Source organism: Echinops telfairi, unplaced genomic scaffold (assembly GCF_000313985.2).
Source record: "Echinops telfairi isolate 266 unplaced genomic scaffold, ASM31398v2 ScPeMD7_23;HRSCAF=83, whole genome shotgun sequence".
NCBI lineage: Eukaryota > Metazoa > Chordata > Mammalia > Afrosoricida > Tenrecidae > Echinops > Echinops telfairi.
In genome coordinates, this window is record NW_022103920.1 from 59,286,114 (window position 1) to 59,304,813 (window position 18,700).

The 18,700-nt window shown below is 41.4% G+C and overlaps 1 protein-coding gene and 1 non-coding gene across 6 annotated transcripts in view; both read right to left on the reverse strand.

The window, feature by feature from the left end:
* Window positions 1-1,198: 1,198 nt before the first annotated feature.
* On the reverse strand, window positions 1,199-1,389 carry LOC115869312. The gene has a single exon (XR_004046124.1). It is a non-coding gene; the product is annotated as a U2 spliceosomal RNA (small nuclear RNA).
* A 4,997-nt stretch (window positions 1,390-6,386) lies between these two features.
* HEPACAM2 (HEPACAM family member 2) overlaps window positions 6,387-18,700 on the reverse strand; it is a 50,381-nt gene continuing 38,067 nt past the window's right edge. For 2 of the 5 annotated variants that reach the window (XM_045288850.1, XM_045288848.1), the window contains exons 5-10: window positions 15,614-15,739; window positions 15,496-15,520; window positions 15,372-15,409; window positions 14,040-14,113; window positions 10,367-10,476; window positions 6,387-6,814 (exon numbers count right to left, since the gene is read on the reverse strand). In XM_045288850.1, the coding sequence (XP_045144785.1) occupies window positions 6,811-6,814; window positions 10,367-10,476; window positions 14,040-14,113; window positions 15,372-15,409; window positions 15,496-15,520; window positions 15,614-15,739 (377 nt within the window). In that variant the 3' untranslated portion in view covers window positions 6,387-6,810. Of the gene's footprint in view, window positions 6,815-10,362; window positions 10,477-14,039; window positions 14,114-15,371; window positions 15,410-15,495; window positions 15,521-15,613; window positions 15,740-18,700 lie in introns of those variants that run through there. The other 3 variants (XM_004702810.1, XM_045288849.1, XM_045288851.1) reach the window with 2 other exon arrangements.

Genomic DNA, 18,700 nt, shown 5'->3' on the forward strand with positions numbered 1-18,700 from the left:
TGCTGTATGTACCCCTGGATTGGATTTGGCCCCTGCCATAGTTGCTGGACCTCACTCCAGGGATGTATGCAGATAGTAGCTTTTCCCCTAGGTCCCGGGTTGTTTTTTTGTTTGTTTGTTTTTGTTTTTTAAGTTTACCACATACGCTGCTTGAAAATAAGAAGAGTACAAGTCAGGTGCTGTGTTGGGTTCTCCAGTGAGGAAATAAACCTGTTTTTTGAGTAGTTCTTGGCTTAGCTAAGCAAAGGCAACAGCTTGCTTAAAAGATTTGGGTCTTACAATGTTTGAAGAAATAGATTTTTTTTTAGTCAATTAAGAAAATTATATGCCATTAAAGGAACCCTAGAACTTGAGCAGGATTACTGTGGGACAGAATCTCTCAAGAACTGCAGGTGCCGTTTGGGGTCTAGAGCTTGTTTGGTCCCAACATGCTCATATTACAGCTCATACAAGGAGGACTGGGCATAAAAAGTCATGTTTAGGTTTACATAGACAGAGACTCCAGGATTATGTGAATATAATTCCTAGGTTTGTAACCTAGCAACTAAATGTTATTTAGAATCATTTAATCCAATATCTAGCAGGAACTAGCAGGCATGTGTTCATGGCTCCAACAGAGTTTTGGAGACAGCTTTAGGTGGCCACAAACAGCCTTGGCTATTTCAGGGAAGGCTTCACATCAGAGGTGATCTTGGCACTAATCGTCTTGATGAGTAGTAAAGATGATTTTTTTTTTAATGGAAAAGGAAGCAAACAAGAGATTTCCACATATAGTCATGATATAATGTATTGTCTAAACTAGGATATCGCTGAACATGAAAGGTCTGAATGAGATGTGTTTTAAATGAGTGTGTTAAACAGTAGAGAGATGATGGTCATTTTCTTCATGAGATGGGACTCAAAATCAGTCAGGGCTTGGTCAGAGGTCCAGGGAATATATGTGTCTTTTAGCATCCAAGTTTTATTGATTTGACAGACTCTACCATTAAGGATTTGATACTGAAAATCAGGACTATTTTTTAGTAATTTTTTTAGTAAATTTTTTGATATGCCAAACCATAAAGTTATTATTATAGTCCAGCAAATATATGAGAAAAATGACAGATAGCTTTTTTGTCTTTTGGATCTTGTGTCTAGATATAACTTTTGGAAGTGATGCAGCCATCTTTTTATTTATTTTTATTTTTTATAACCCCTGAGGGGCTGCACCATTCCTGGAAGTACTGCAATACCAGGCTTATGCGTGGAGTGGATGGAGCAAGCTCCTGGTCCAACTCCTACTCGGAAAAATACATTTAATATGTTGTCCTCAAATAGAGGGCGTATCAGATATTAAACTGATAAGAACAGATACTACACTTGATCTTAGCCAAAAGGCCGAGAAGCGATGATGCAGCCATCTTTTAATTAATTATTTATTTATTTGAAAAATCATTTTATTGGGGCTCATACAACTCTTATCACAATTCATACATCCATTCATTGTGTCAAGCACATTTGAACATTTATTGCCATCATCATTTTCAAAACTTTTTCTTTCTACTTGAGCCCTTGGTATCAGCTCCTGATTTTCCCCCTCCCTCCCTCACTCTTCCTCTCTCACGAACCTTTGATAATTTATAAATTTGTTTTTCATGTCTTACACTGACTGACGTTTCCCTTCACCCACTTTTCTGTTGTCCATCCCCCTGGGAGGGGGTTATAGGTAGATCATTGTCATCAGTTCCCCCTATCTCCCCCCACCTTCCCCTTCACCTCCCAGTATCACCACTGGTCCTGAAGGGATCATCTGTGCTGGATTCCCTGTGTTTCCAGTTCCTATCTGTACCAGTGTACATCCTCTGTTCTAGCCATGTTTGTAAGGTAGAATTGGGATCATGATACTACGGGGGGTGGGAGGTGGGGTGGAGAAAGCATTCAAGAACTAGAGGAAAGTTTTATGTTTCATCATTGCTATACTGCACCCTGACTGGCTCATCTCCTCCTGTGACCCTTCCATAAGGGGATGTCCAGCTGCCTACAGATGGGCTTTGGGTCTCCACTCCGCACTCCCCCTCATTCATAATGATATGATTTTTTGTTCTGGGTCTTGCAGCCATCTTTTAACCATGAGGTCATAGGGGAGAAATAAAAAGAACTTGGGGTCTTGGTGATATTGTTGAGTCATTGGTTTTGTCTAACCTGGAGTCTACATTCTTTAGAAAATTGTCATTTGGTAATAAATTATTGTTTAGCTCCATTTTATAATACTTGCTGATAAAGGCATCTTAAGTGATAGATGACTCAGACTCCTTTCTTCATCCAAGACCCCTCAAACCTTCCATTTTAGATGAACAATTGCCTCTCAGATATTTCTGTTTGGAATCTTAGACACACCTTTATCTTGTCTGCTTGAATCCATCATTTCTCTCTTTCTAAACTTGCTATTCCATTCAAATTTCCCATCTTGAGTGATGGCATTACTCAACACTCTCAACAGCAACATTAGAGTTCTTCCTGACTCTCCTCTAGTTCACCTCCCAGATCACTGAGGACTTACCAACTTCTACCACCCTCCTGCAGTAAACCCAGAGCTTCATCTTCACCATGATAAGAGCAATATTCTCCAAAGTCACTTTTATGTGTCCAACCCGCTCCATAAACCCCATATCTAAACCCAATCCATCCCAAAGAGCCACTTGCACGGACACCTCACCCTGACTTAGGGAATACAATCTAAGTCCCTTGACCAGCCATGTTCTCATAGTCGTTCATTGACCCATCAAACATTTATTGATCACTGACATACGAGGGATGCTGAGGATAGAAGCACAGTGCCTGCCTTGGGGAGTTTATAGTAAGTCTATCAGGGACGACCTCTAGCACAAGACCTCTTGAAAGTGTTGAAAAGCAAACATGTTACTCTGAGGACGAAGGTGTGCTTGTATTTTCAACTGCCCCATAGGCATGTAAATTAGGAAGAGGGAAGAAGAATCGATGCATTGGATTGTGGTGCAGGTGGAGAACATCTTCTCCAGGCACTGCCAAGAGCGTGAACACATCAGTCTCAGAAGAAGTGCAGCCGATGCTCCTTTGAGGCAAGGATGGTGAGACTCCTTCTCATGTACTGTGGACAGGTTGTCTGTGGAGAAGGACATCATGCTTGGTAAAGGAGAGGGGCAGTGAGCAAGGAGGAGGGCCAGAAGCTGATGGATTGCCACAATGGCTGCAACAATGGGCTGAAACTTAATGGCCACTGCGAGTACGACGCAGGACGGGCAGGATTTTGTTCTGTTGTACATATGGTCACTATGAGTTGGAACCTTCTCGGTGGCATCTATCAACAACAACAACAACAAAGAAAGCAAGCCATTTTCTTTCTTACTACCTCATGAAATAGGGGGATATATCGATAGCCGTATAGATAGATAGATTCATGTATATTTGGACATGAACTTTAGGGAAAATCTAAGAATCACATAAAATATGTAACAATATATTGGTAGTGCTCCCAGTTGGTCCTGACCCACAGCAAGCACAGTCTATTGGAATGAGACCCAGCCTGTGCCACCCTCACCATTGTTGAGAGATTTGAGCCCATGGTGTGGCCACGGGGTCAATCCATCTCGGTGTCAATCATCTTTTTTATTTTCACTGACATGCTAATAAACACGATGCACTTTTATATCATGGTTGATTATAAACTACTTTACCAAGGGTTTTTTTTTAAATGAAGTCAATAGTAAGGCATAATAAATGCCAAGCAGGAGCCCTGGTGGTGTGGTGGATTACCAGTGAACCTGAAAACTGCGAGGGCAGCAGTCACTCCACAGCAGAAAGACGAGGCTTTCCGTTCCTGCGCAGAAGTACAGTTCCAGACACCCACAGTGGGCAGTTCTACTCGGTCCTATGGGATCGCTGTGCGTTGGGATTGACTTGATGGCAGTGTATTTGCTTCGGAGTTTTGCTCATATGTTAAACATGGTGTTACTACTCAATTTTATTATTTCAGCAAAGCCTTATAAGGCATATGATCTTGCACAACTGAGGGATCACATGGGCCTTGTTCTTTGAGTGTCCATGTGTAGTTTATTTAAACAGAAATTGTCTTATCAACACAGAAGTGGACAAATGTCAGAAAATCATGAACATTTGTTTTATTAAAAAGTATTTTAATGGTTTGCTTAAAAATCTACCAGTAGGAAATACTCTAGAAAGACTAAGCACTAGGAATATAATCCAATTCCAAGTTAGAAGTAGTAAGATAAAGTTAAAAAGTGTCACAATAGTAAAATGATATTTAGTGGTCAGGAAAGAACTTTAGATTGGTTTTTAAACTTTCTTTTGTTAATTTGGTGAATACCTGGGTTTTGGTTCTTCATGTATCCTGGAAACCTGGATTAATTTATGATATTTTCATCCCATTTACTAGAAAAGCAGTGACTTCCTCGGTGTTACACACCAACGACAGCAAAAATAATTGGATCCTAGATCCTTTTCCACTTCTCCCTTCAGCAACTCCCTACTGCTTTGAGCAGAACCGTGCACTAAGAGAGTCATGCATCTCTGTGCCTGAGAGATACAGAAATGAGAGGAATTACAAGTGATTGAAGAGTGAGTTTGGAAAAATACAAATGTATAATTCCAATTCCTTTGGTTTGTGATAGGAAGTTCAGGAGGGATACACTAAAACATCCAAACCGCAAAAACAAAAATGAATAAAAACAGCGATCCCAGTGCGTGTTATACATAGGGTTTAAATTTGTGAACCACGTGAATATGTAATATCATTTAAAGAAAGGGCTGTTTAAAATTGTCTATGGTTTCATCATGATTATCACTTGCAAGTAAAGTTTTGCTGAAGATAACCCCCAAATAGTTGCCAGAGTATATCGACAGAGAACTGCTAGAAATTCAAGCAGGATTCGGAAGAGGGCATGGCATGAGGGAGATCATTGTTGTGTTGGAGAAAGACAGGATAATGAGATTTCTTCACATGTATTCCGATGTGTTTTCCATCGGGCCGTCTCTGCAGAATGTCAGGGTGGGAATGCAGAGGGTCAGTGCACATGAGGAATAAACTCCATGAGATGGACTGACACAGCGCTGCCCCACAGCCTTGACTGTGAGAACCACACGCGTCTGGCTAGCATTTACCGTAGTTTTGTTATATATTTGTTATATATTATCTGATGAGTCAGAGCGGACTGGATGGTGTCTAGTAACAACCCAGTGTCTCAGGGTTGGGTCTTGGAAGAGGGGACAGAGATGTAGCCATAGCTTTTTATAGTTAATGTCTGCCCTTCAAGTAAGACGTGCATCAGCATAGAAAATAGCTCTAAGAAAGGAGAAGGCATAAAGCATGAGCAAGGAAGGGAGAAGGGGTGGGGACATGTAGATGGAGTGAGTGAGTCCTACTAAAGCTACTCTTTTTTTCCTGGTTCTGCAGTGGGAGTGTAACTCTTCCTGACTCTGAAAACGACAAACTGCCTTCAGCTTAGAAGTCCCTCCTGAGACACACACTTGTCCATGGTAGGTGATCTCTGCGGTATGAGACAATGCTCCCAGAAGAAGGGGAGTTCATCTCCCTGGTTATAACTGCAATTTCACATTGTCTTTCAATTCTAGTGTTCCTTCTTCCTGTTTTCTTTAACTGTGTTTTTGCATCAATTTTATTTTATATTTGTATTGATGTGTTTACACCAGCTACCATAAATCTTTTCTGGAATTGGGAAGAGTTTATATCTACCAGGAAAATGCCAACAGGTTATTTCTTAGAGGTGAGATTATAAGTGATTTTAATTGTTTAATGAATAGCCATCTCCAAAATTCCTCTTTTAGTGTGTGTGTGTGTGTGTGTGTATTATTCTAATACATCCAGAAGGCCCTCATGGTAGGCCTTAGAAGAGAGCTATGAAATTTATTCTTCCTTTTTGCCTGGCACGTCTATGAAAATATGGATGGGATTATAGACATATGGCTCACACAAAGCACTTTAAAAAGTTAACCTATTCTTTACATGTCTTTAATTGTATGCACCATAATAGGTGGTAAGAGAGCAAGGTTCTTATTCTAGAAGTTCTCTATAATCTATACTTTATTACACATTGGTTAAGAAGAATAAATCTCTCATTGTACAATATGACACATAGGTAATATTTTTACTCTACAAGGCAAAGACTAAAGCCCACCCCAAAGCAAACAGAATAATTTATTAGAATTCATCTTTCCTTGAGTAGAAAAGAAAATCACGCTAATAACTAATTTCTTTCAGTGTTTTACAAGTCTTTACGACAACACCGCTGGTTATTGATAGCCTAGGAGAAGGCACACTCTTGTTTCAGTGGTCATCGTTTTCTGCATTATGAGTACAAATAATAATAAAAGAATTGAATAAAACATAAATATTGCAGTCTTAACCATAATAAGTGTTTAATAGAACAAATCTTGTAGAAAGTTTATGAATAGAAGTTTCCACATCGGCACGAAAATATGATAGTGTCATGGTTGAGGAAAGTGAAAGAATCGGTCAGAACAAATAGATTGATTGGAAAGCCCCATTCTTTTCTTCCTCCCATTTAGCATGATAAAAACGGCCCAACGCGGAGTCTTTTTTCACCACTTTCTTCTGAACATAATGCATGGCTTAACCTGGACAACCTGCTGTCCAGCTTCTCAGAAACGACGCTAGCCCACAGTTAACAGGGGGACGAGTAGGCGGTATTGAGCTGCAGTCCTTTCCCGATTCTGGAAGAATGTCCATTTCCAGTCTTTTTCCTCAAAATGTTCCTTCGTTATTTCACTCCAATACACCGCCTTGCTCAGGAATGCTCACCTGTCCAAAAAGATGTACAGATGATGTAAGATGTTCCATGCATTTCCGGTTCCATAGACAAAATCAAAATAACCAAACTCCTGGCCATCAAATCAATTTTGACTCATCGGGACCCTAAGGGGCAGAGTAGAATTATCCCTGTGGGTTTCTGGGATGATAAACCTTTTGGAGAATCTTGTTGTTCGGTGCCGTTAGGTCGGTTCCGACTCACAGTGACCCTAAGGACAAGGGCAGAAACGCACCATTGTTCTGATGTTGGAGCGCATCGCTACAGCCACTGTATCAATCCATCTTCTTGTAGGCCTTTCTTGTTTTCACCGCCCCGCTACTTAACTGCGCTGCATGGTGGGAGAAGAAAGACTTAACTTTCTCCCGTGGAGGGCCTAGTGGGTTCTAAGTGCTGACCTTGTGGTTAGCAAGCCCCACGTGTAACCCTCTGCACCGCCAAGGCTCCTCCTGCAGGCAGACAAGCCTTCCCTTCTTCTATTTCGTGCCAGAGTTGCCATGAGTGTTTGGGGCCGAGTCAAGGAATTACATCTCTCAACAAATGAATGTAAAGAGTAAGCAATCGTTAAATTGCCTAGATAATTTTTACTTTGAAACCAAAGGTTTATTTACTTAGAAATTCTGTTTTCAAGATGTTAACAGCTAGCCTGGGGTTTAAAATAAAGGCTGCCAAGAGCATTTAATGAAGTCAACAACCACCATTTAAATAAATACAGCCACATGGTCAATAAACAAATAATTGGGCTGAGTACTAGCTATGAGCACAGGCCAATTTAGCATTTTGTTACCACCAGTCCAATTAGGTAATAGGCTCATGCAGTAAAGAAACCATCTTTGTTGGAGTAGTCCAGTAGCCAAAGAAAGAAACCGCTTGTCCTTTATATCTCAAAGGGACCCTATCAAGCAAAGGTGGAAAGGAAGCTGGAAGTCCAAATTCTTTCCCCAGCATCCTCATGTTCACTTTGGGAAAGGGAGTGGGGATGGATTCACCAACCCCTTATATAAAGGTATTATTCCTAAAAATGGATCTTTCAGTTTAATGGAGCCTGAAAAACAAAAACATCAGCAACCAGGAAGTGGTCTCTGGATCTATGAACCAAAAAAAAAAAAAAGACAGTCATTGGTCGATTATCATTATTATTTACTGCCACTGAACGGATCCCAAGATAGATGGGGCAGAACTGTCCCTGTGGGTTTCTGAGACAGTAACTCTTTATGGGAGAAGAAAGCCTCATCTTTCTCCGACATCGACAGGCAATATTTACTCTATTTGGGGATCTTTATTTTATGACGATAAGTAGTCTTTAATTAAAACAAGCAAAGAGGAGCCCAACATAATAAGATCCCACTGGCCTTCTGGAGGGATAGTGGGATGACTTAACAACATCTGGTTTTCCTTTTCAAACTAGAAACGCATACCTCTATCAGGGTCCTTCCTCACTCACCCAATTCCCCTTCCCCCAGGATACTTGGAACAAGAAGGAATTCCCTGCCACGCTCCACTAGAGGTGTGCTTACCACTCAGTTAGCCCTTAAATGATGTCATGGTCTGCTCACGTCCAGGTTTCCTCCCCATAAGACCATTTCTTATGCATTTGTTCACTCTTAGCTGTTACTGTTGATATTTACCCACAGGTGTGTGCACGGGTTGCTTTGTTCAAACGGCGTCTTTTGCCAGAGGGGAAGTTCCTGTGTGTGGTTATTGATGTTCTCTTCAAAGTCAATATATGACAAATAGAGAAACCATGGAAGATGATAGTGGCAGTTATACCTGCAGGCAGTTATGACCCACAAAAGGGGGAAGTTCAGTTCACGCCTTCACAAGACTGTGGCTGTAGTTTTTCCATGGCAGAGAAGGGAGATTCCTTAGTGGCGCCTTAAGGTTATCTGGATAAGTAGAAGGCCTGGCCACTTTTCTAGCTTTAACCTTAGCACAGGGCAACTGCAAAGTTGGCTGTTCAAACCACCCAGCAACTCTGTTGGAGAAAGGTGAAGCTGTCTGCTTCCACAAAGATACACCCTCAGAAACCTCATGGGGGCCATTCTGCTCTTTCCTAGAGGGTCACTGTGAATTAGCATCGATTCTGTGGCAATGAGTTTGGTTTGGGGTTTGGTGTAGAGGCTGGTCCTCACTGGGGTTCGCTTCACATGAAAATGGATGGGATCATGCACTCTCCAGCAGGTCCATGGGGGAAAGTTGAGGCCCTTTGCTTCAGGCAATGTTGACAGTCACAGAAATCCTATATGGGATCACTAACAGGGTTGCTCTGAGTCAGAATTGACTCAATGGCGGTGAGTGATGACGCAAACTTGGCTTCATGGCAATGGGGTTGTGGGGCTCTGATGGTGCAGTGGGCTAAGCACTATTGCTACTAATTGAAAGGTCAGTGGTTCAAAACCACGAACTGCTCTGCAGGAGATAGATATGGCAGTCTGTCTCAGTAAAGGTTTACAACCTTAAATGTCCTTGAAGGAGCCTGGTGGTGCAGTGAATTGGGCTGCTAACCGTAAGGTCTGAAGCTTGATATCACAAGCAGCTCCTCGGGAGAAAGACAGGACTTTCTACTCCCTGTAAAGAGTTACAGTCTCAGAGACTCCCAGGGCAGTTCTCCCCTGTCACTGTGAGTCCGATTGACCCCACGGCACGGAGGGGATATGTGAGTGTGAGTGAGAAATCCTCTGAGGAGGTTCTTCTCGGGCCTGGAGGGAGCTGTGCGCTGAAATCAACTTGATGGTTAATAGGTTTGGATTTGGGTTTGGGCTTGATGCGGTGGAAGTTCTATTGGCACCCCCATAGGGGGGTGGTCTCTGCAGTGCGGACACTACTATAAATCACAGCCAAACCAATGACCATGGACTTGATTCTGACTCATGGTGATCTGTGTGTTTCAGAGCAGAACTGTGTTATTTAGTTGCTGTGCTATTTCAATAGTAGCTGGCTAGGCCTTTTAAAAAAGGTATTCCTGGGTAGATTTGAAATGCCAATATTTTGGTTAGTAACTGAACACTTAATCATTGGCATCACCTAGGGATGCAAAATTACCACTAAAACCAACCAACCAACCAACCATTGGTAGCCTACAAGTTGATTTCCACTCATGATGACCCTATGTGCTCCATAGGGTTCTCAAGGCACCTCTGGGTGGGTTTGATCTGCCAACTTCTCAGTTAGTAGTTGAACATTTAACTAGTTGAGCCACCCAAGAATCCTCAGAAACCACAATAGCCACCAGAAAACCATTAAGATACCTAAGACGGCTGGAGAATGGGGCTAACGTTTCCTTTCCTGCTCTGGGAAAGGGGAGATAGCCTCAACCCAGCCTTTGACTTCAGACTTCTGCAGCTAGTCCACTGGCCCGGGTGCCGATTGTAGGTATTTGTATTTTAGTTCTCAAAATGACTTCCAGGTGTATTCAAATGCACAGAAGCGGTACATTTCTGTTTTAGAATTTTCCTTTTGAGTCTTTCACTATATTTGAAGGGTAAGCACAGGCTGCGTGCCGAGCTTTTCTGCTATCGCATCACCAAGCGCAGATTCCCACTTACTGGGCGTGGTCTTGTGGGGCAGGAGCATACTGAATCACTTCATAGATCGTGGTGCTGCGTCGCTCTTGCGCTGATGCACCATCGGAGGTCAGAACAGAGCTACTTGGCAGCTAGAAATGTGATACATCAAAAAACAAAGTTAGTGGAAGACTCGCAGCTCACTTCTCCCTTATGTTCATAGTCGAACACACCACCAGTAGTGAGGGTTAGAGAATCCGAACGTTTGTCTTCTTTAAAGTGCTCCATTTTCTCTTGGCTACAGAGCCCTGCATTGAGCCCACGGTAGTTGTGCAGCAGCACAGCTCCCAGGTCAGAAGAAGAAGAGCTCAACAAAACTATCGCTTTTGTTCTTCATGAAGAGGAAAATTGGCAGTACTATAAGGAAATAGAGTAGAAAGAAAAGAACAGCAAAAGAAGAGCTATCAAGGCAGCTTAGAGTCAGAGAGCATATACCATTATTTTTCATATTACATCTCCATTACCCTCTTGACAGTAGTTGCCAATTATGTGTGCAAGGGTGACTGAAAAGAGAAAATAATATCTAGATCAGAGCCCTCATCACGTTGCATGAATAACGACAGCACTAAGCAAGAGGAGACATGAAGGGAGAGGTTTTGGTTTGGATGCAGTAATGGGCTCTGAAAGCCAAAGGCTCTTGGATGAAATGTGCAAAGCATAGTAGTATATATCTGTCTGGTAAAAACCAACATCCATTTTACTGAAACTGGAATTCGTGCTTTATTAACTTCCAATTGTGTCTCAGACTTTCCCTGTTCCTGTAAGCACTGCTCTCCGATTATTTCTCACTCACTGCCATGGTGTTGTTTCTGGCTCACAGTGACCCTCTAGGACGGGGTAGAACTGCCTCTGTGGGTTTCCAAGGCTGTTACTCTTCACTGGAATGGCAAGCCTCAGCTTCCTCCCTTCCAATTACTTAGCCATCCCCAATTATTTCCCTTCCCAATTCCAAACGCTCCTGATTCTCATACATTTATGACTATGTTCTTAAAGTCAAATCAATGGCAATGGGTGGGGATAACCACTTCCAGTCCTTCTTATTTGTATATCCTCACTCGGAAGACGCGTTGTCTTTGACAACGCTCAACAATCTACTAGTAGAGCTGCTGACAAGTAGTTACTTTCATTTTATACAGTTGCCTTCTCATCAGCTCCACAAAGACATTGAGCACATAGACAGGTACAAGAGGTAGAAAAAGAGTACCTCTCTGTACTGACATCACAGCAAACGAAGAGATTGTTTTGATTTTTAAAAACTCAAAAAATTAGTAATCAAATGTATTCCCCTTCTAAATCTGAATTCCGAGACTTTGGTTTTATGATAAGTACCCTTCTCTTCTCAAGGCTAATATGCTTGGCTGCTAATGTTCACATATTGCTGCCATGCTGGCTCCTTCTCTCAGACATCTTCCCTCTCGTGTCCTAATCCTCATCGTCCTCCTTTACTTGTTGGCTTGCATACTCACTTCCCAACACACCTGCTTGGCTCAGTCTACTAAGAACCTCAACAGATTCCTTAGGGGTTGTTAACTCTGAAGGCGGCCATGGCTTGGAATCAAGTTATTCATTGATGAGAGCAAAAAAGTGGGGCTCCTGTTTTTCAATCTCAGCATTCATTTCTCAGCCTCAAGTTCGTGATGACTGTAGAGTTTTTTGAGCCTCCCAATGGAGGTCCACCCAATACCACCTTAACACGGAACCCTGGTTAATCACATGAAACCCTGGTGGTGCAGCAGTTAAATGCTGTGATGACAGAGAGAAAGGATGGCAGTTTGAATCAACTGGCTGCTCAAAGGGAGAAAGATGTGACAATTGGCTTCAGAAAGATCCCAGACTTGGAAACTACAGGGCATTTCTACTCACTCCTCTAAGGGTCCTTATGAGTTGAAATGGACTCAAAGGCAAGGACTTGAAGTTGATCGGAAGGCACAATTTAAAGTTCCTCAGCTAAATCTCATTTCTTTCTAATGAATCCTAGGAGTAAAAAATTACTTTAATTGGAGAGACTTCTTATTTCAGTAATTCATTTATAGTGCTTATCGGCACTTGAGTTCTCTGTTCTCCTATTTAATGTCATACTTCAGAGGGGCGATTTCCACCACAAAGAGCGCAGGGTTTGGAAATAATTGGTCCACTAAGAATTTATTTATATCTTTCTGATGGTGGAATTGACCAGTGAGTCAATCTAGTTTGGGATTGATTAGGGAACGGCAAAAAGCTTGCAATGTACTTTGCTCCACCATGCTGTGGGCACTGGTGCTGTTTACACACCATTAAACCAACTCATCGACAGCCCTGGAGTCAACTCTGCCTCATCGCATCCAAGGCTGCAAATCTTGATGGGAGCAGATAGCCTTGTCTTTCTCCCAGGGAGTAGTTGGTGGGTTTGAACCACCAACCTTGGTTTGCACTCCAACATTTGCAGACAGTGCTACCATTCACTACTACCTCTCCCCTCCGAAAGAACCCACTGCCATACAGTCAATTCTGACTCATAGCCACTCTACAGGAATCAAACTGCCCTTTGGGGTAACCTAGGCTGCACATCTAACAGAAAGCTTCATCTTTCTCCCCAGGAGGAACTGGTAGAGCCAAACTGCTGACTCTGTGGTTAGCAGCCTAACACGTACACCATGATGCCACCAGAGCTCCTCCAAAAATCAAACCAAATTCGTATCATTGAGTTGATGCTGACTCACAGCAACCCTATAGGACAGGGCAGAACTCTTCCCCGGGGGGTTTCTGAGCTGGCGACTCTTGCCAGGGGCAGAAGCCTTGTCTTTTCCCCACCGGGCACCCAAGGAAGGATGAAATCCAATCGTCGACCCCTCCCTACTATGTACAAGGCATTTGTGACAGTAAGTCTGTTGCCAGGAAACTTGATGAAAATTGATGGAATGTTCTGAACAAATGAGATAACTATTTCCTTATAAGAAATAGTTCTTTCAAAAAATGGAAATGAAAATTCCCAGAAGCCCTTCCTTAAGTGAACTGCCACAGGGACAAAAGAAGCAGATGAAAGGCTGATCTTAAGGAAATTCTATCAACATGTTAATGAGCTCATTAGTGAAGAGCTACTCTCTGCATGTCTGTTTAAAACAAAACCCAATGGCTTAAAAAACCCTGTATAAAACTTTTATCTTTCTCTACTTCACACATCATTAGAATGATACGAAAGATGCATGTTTTTGTGTTTTGGGATTACCTGGTACTTTTTCTTTGGAAGGGACTGAAGGAACCTTCAAGAGTTTGGTCAGTTGTTTTTGTAACGTCCTCACAAGATGTGAGGAAGAAATGATGGGGAAATTGAGGGCAGTGAAACGGCTGGCTGCAGACACTGAAGTGATACAGAGATTGCTGAAACCTTGGCTTCCAGATCTCCAATGGATTCACTTTCCTTGACTTTCAACCTACTTAGTTTCCCCTTGAGCTTACCAGATAAAGACTATGTATGAGATGACTTAGTCTTTTTTCCGCTAGCTTACTTATAAAGGAAGCAGAAGATGCCTATGCTCCCAGATCTGGTAAAGTCGTCCATTCCAAAGTAAGCCAACATCTGACTGACCACACCACCGAAGTGCTCACTGAACACTGCTTACACCGCTGGTGAAGCTGACTGCTACCTAAGTGTCTAAGCAGTCACTAGAAAACCAACCCTGGGAACACCAGCAGCATCTGGAAAAGTGACAAACTCATAGATTCCGAAGTCATCGAGAGCATCTTCATGGCCTGAAATGGAAAACAAACACTACTGAAAGTCCAATGTCTTGGGTTGCTCTTGTTGTTGATTAAAACAAATAAATCAGAACCTTTGTAAACTTAAATATTTTGTCTCCTTTAAGGGGTATATGTACAATCAAAACCAATTTTAAACTTTCTAGTTCCCTATAATCATGTTTCCATTAAGCAGGGCTAGCCATGACTTCTTCTAAAGCTAAGAATGGAAACTGTGTAATCAGCAGAATTGGAACCATTTATATGAAAGCCTAGTGTGAGATCCTCGGTTACCAGAATTGTACAAACGTGAAGTGTTAGCATGGAGTCCATCATAACCCTTGATCCATCCACCTTGGTTGATCTAATAGAGAACCCCCCTCAAATTAGAAAGAATAAATTAAAAACTATAGCTGTCCACCCACACAAAATACAACACAACACAATCTAAGTGTCACCTAAAGGAACCTCTAAAATGCCTGGGATTGGGAAGGAGCAGATCGTCTCTGGAGCCCTTTCCAGCTGTGTCATTCTATCATTTGAGTGAGAACGTGTTAGAAAACAGGAAGAAGCCTGCCCTTCATTAAGCACCTGGGAGTCATGTGAGACACTCCACCTGCTTAGTTTTATTCAACATTTATAACACTCTTAGGAGGAAATTACTATCTCTATTGTATAGATGAGGAAGTTAAGATTAGACAAAATAATAATTAATTTCCCTAGGGTGACATAGGACAAAGTGACATGTATGAGACTGAACCCCAGCTCTGTGTGACGTGCAGTTTCAGTGAAAGTGACATTGTTCACTTGTGATGTGAGTCCTTCTCAGCCACCTCAACTTCTTTTCCTACGACAGAGCTGCTCCCTTTGCATCTGCCTTGGGGACACCCCCGAGAGCTTTCACCTGGGATTAACAAGAGTGAGAGCATGCTTTGCCATTTTCAAAATAATACCAGGATGAACAGACTGGAACTCAGCAGGACGCAGTGACTGTGCGAGAGTGAATCTCTCTGACTCTTAAGAGGTCTTGTCCTTAAAAGGAAGTGTCTACCTGGCTTACTTTACAGACTTGTGTGACTTAATAAAAATCAGCACAACGGCGCAGCACTTTTTCCAATGAAGTACCGTACAAAAGTAATATATCATTGCTATGTTAATATTTCCTTATATCAATTAATTATATGAATAGTATACTGTACATGATAATCTAAATCAATAAAATTAACTAATATACACTGACATTCATAATAGCTTCTGTTAGCCTGGCCATTACCTGAAAATGTTTGAGCCTTCCCATATTCTGTTTCTGGTCTGAAAAGATAAATAGGCGCTTCTGTCAGGGATAATAATTGAAAGAAAAGAATTCAAGGGAAAAATTGTAGAAATGAATGAATTACCTGCCTTCTAGCTTCTGTCTTATGACTAAATCCAAGGGAGCGAGAGAGAAGCACGGTTACTCTTTGGGGGCATATACACAACCATCTTGTTTTATTTTCTTTGCTCATTTTAACCTACCTCTGTAGGGTTGATATTTCTTCCACAGGAAGAGAATACTCATAGATATAATCAAAAATAGTGATATTCCAGTTATACTTGCTAAAGGTGACAATGATTTTCCTCTGTGTGCAAGCTTTTCCAGCCCTATGTAAAAAACAAACAAACAAACAAATACACTATTGATATTTTCTTAAAGGTCTGTGAATTACTATGTAGTTTTATTTGCTCATGGTTTATCTTAAATGAGAAACTACTATAAGATTTTAACATACTATGATGATTTCAGATTTAATTTTTTTTCTTTGTCACATCTTTTTAGTTCAAAGTGATACTATTTGATTAACGAAACTTCAGAATTTTCTGTCATTATGCTGGATAAACCTCTTTAATCTTATGAAATGCTCATTAAAAAAAATCTGAAGTCATGTGTCTTGTAAGGAGATCTGTTGGCGTAGCGCTTTACATTGGGCTGCTGCTAACTGCAAGGTTGGTAGTTCAGCCCCAGCAGTCTCTCTCTTGAGAATGAGGAGGCTTTCTGTTTCTGTAAAGGAAACCCCAGGAGCAACTCCACTGACCTACGGAGTTGCTATAAGTCAGAATTGTGGCAGTGAGTTTGACTTTTTGAAAATGTATCTTGTATTAAAGTCTAATTTGTGTGATATTAGTATAGCTATATCAGGTTATTTTAGCTAATATTCCTATAGTTTATTTGCTTATCCTTTGGCTTTAAACATTTCAGTATCCTTATATATAAGCCAGAAAAAATTAAGTCCAGTTCAGTACTATTTGTGTTTCAATTGGAGCCCATTGATATTTACTGTATTTATTAATATATTTCAGTTTAAATATCTGATTCTTTCTGTATATAAACATTTTGTTTATTTTTATCTTCTTTCTTGAGTTATTCATAATTTTATTTTATTCTGCTTTTCCTTACTATTTGCTTATTAGGTATACTTTTAGTGGAGACACTAGAGATTAAAACATGCATCCTTGACCTATTAAGGTCTTATATAAATGAATACATTTACCACTTACTACTTTCCATCCAATTCCACCAATTCCACATATTCAAAATGGCCAGAGTAAGGACTCCGGTTTTGACTTCATAATGTCCGAATGCAGTAATGCCTGTTTATAATGCTATGCTCTTTCCATCATCCCAGTTGGACCATTATACACACTTAATCTTCATGTATTGACATGATTAAGTTCCATAGGTTAAAACTGGGATTATTAAAAAATGGAGGATGGAAAAAAAAAATGGAGGATGATCACACAAGACCACAAAATAACTACAACGTCACATATCTGCCAAATTACTGAGCATCATGCCCCCGCCGAGTGAACACAGCCTTAGCTCCCACAGCCAGAGGCACAGCATTTATTACTACCTGTTGTGTCTTAGTAACATGAAAGACAGTCCAATGGTAGATCTGTTACAGATAACAAAGTCATCTCAGAAAAAAGTATTTGCTACATCTTAGAAGTGCAGCTGGAATAAAAGTTTATCTGGACAGAAGATTAATTAGTAAATTATTCTGCTAATACATGGTAAAAAAATTATTTTTGCAATTGGCAGGCGACCTTCTATAGGATTTCCCTCAGAGGAGCTGATGGGTTTGAACTATAGACCTTGTGGTTTCCAGGCCCAACCCTGGCCACAGAGTGCCACCAGGACCCCAATATATTCCATTTCTTTCTTTAATCTTTCCTAACAAGACTTTGTGTGCTTCAATTCATGCACTCCTTGGTAGCCAGGCTGCTTTGACCCCTACACAATAATAGCCCTTCGCCTGCAAAAATAATTCAATACTAATTTGTTCTATCTAATTCCCAAAAAGTACTTTTCCCTGAGTTACAGCCAGCCTCAGAAAAGCATTTTCGTATAGTCTTCTAAAATAAAAATGCCCAATGCACCAAAGATTAAATTGAAAAAAGAAAGTGTAGTAGCTATGGGCTCAACTCTAGGGAGGTATGTTGTGGAGAGAAACAATTCTAGCAGCCCAATTTCAAAGTAAGACAGCGGGAACATTCAGATTTTTCGCCACAGAGAGTGCATAAGGTCGCCTAATGCAGAGAGCCCCCGTGTGTGGACAGTTTATGCCATTCTCCCCCATTATTTAACCAGGATTGGATCATTTACCAAAGCCATAGTGCAAATGCTACTTGCCCCCTCCTTAGGTAAACAAATAAAATGAAATAACATGTCAAGTGCAAATAAGGGCAAGAGGTGTGGTAGCCATGGTATCGTAACCCTGCTGTCTGAGAGACTGCACCCCAACAAGATAGCCATATGCTATCAGTCACTGCCTGTGTTTGTAGAACAGAATGAAGTCCCGAGGCCTCTCCTGGCCAGTCTGTTCACGGATATGGCAGCTGCTACACATCCCTAAAGGCGCTTACGGCACCTTCTCCAGCGCCATGCTGTGTCTACACACCACCGGGGTTCCGTGCTTTCAGCGATGTCACCTCCAACAGCAGGGTCTGGATGCCAATGCTGCTGTCCTATCTCCCTCTTCTCTCCAGGGGCCCAAGGAAAGAAATCAAACCTCTGGAGATCTTGACTCGAGAAATTCCTAGCTAGACAGAAAAAATATATAGTAAAACCATCATCCTCTCTTGGGCAGTTTTCTTGTTCTCTTCTTTATAAAAACTAGTAAAATGGCAGATTTCTCAAAATCACAGATAAATCCAAAAGACTCATCAAAGAAATCAAAACAAAAACCTAACAGCCAAGCTGGTTCCAACTCATGACAGCCCTACGCAGGGTTTCTGAAGCTGCAAATATTGATAGGAGCACACAGCTGCAGCTTTCTCCCAGGAGTCGCTTGTGGGTTTGAGCCCCTGACCTTGCGGTTAGCAGTCAAACACATCCCACAGCACCATTAGAGGTCCAGTCAACTAAAGCCATGTGTTCTTTTTTTTTTTTAAACATTTTACTAGGGGCTCATATGACTCTTATCACAATCCACACACACATAAATCGTGTAAAGCGCATTTGTACTTCATTCTCAAAACATTTCCTCTCCACTTAAACCCCCGACATTAGGTCCTCATTTTTCCCCTCCCTCTCCGCTCCCCTCTCCCTCATGAACCCTTGAT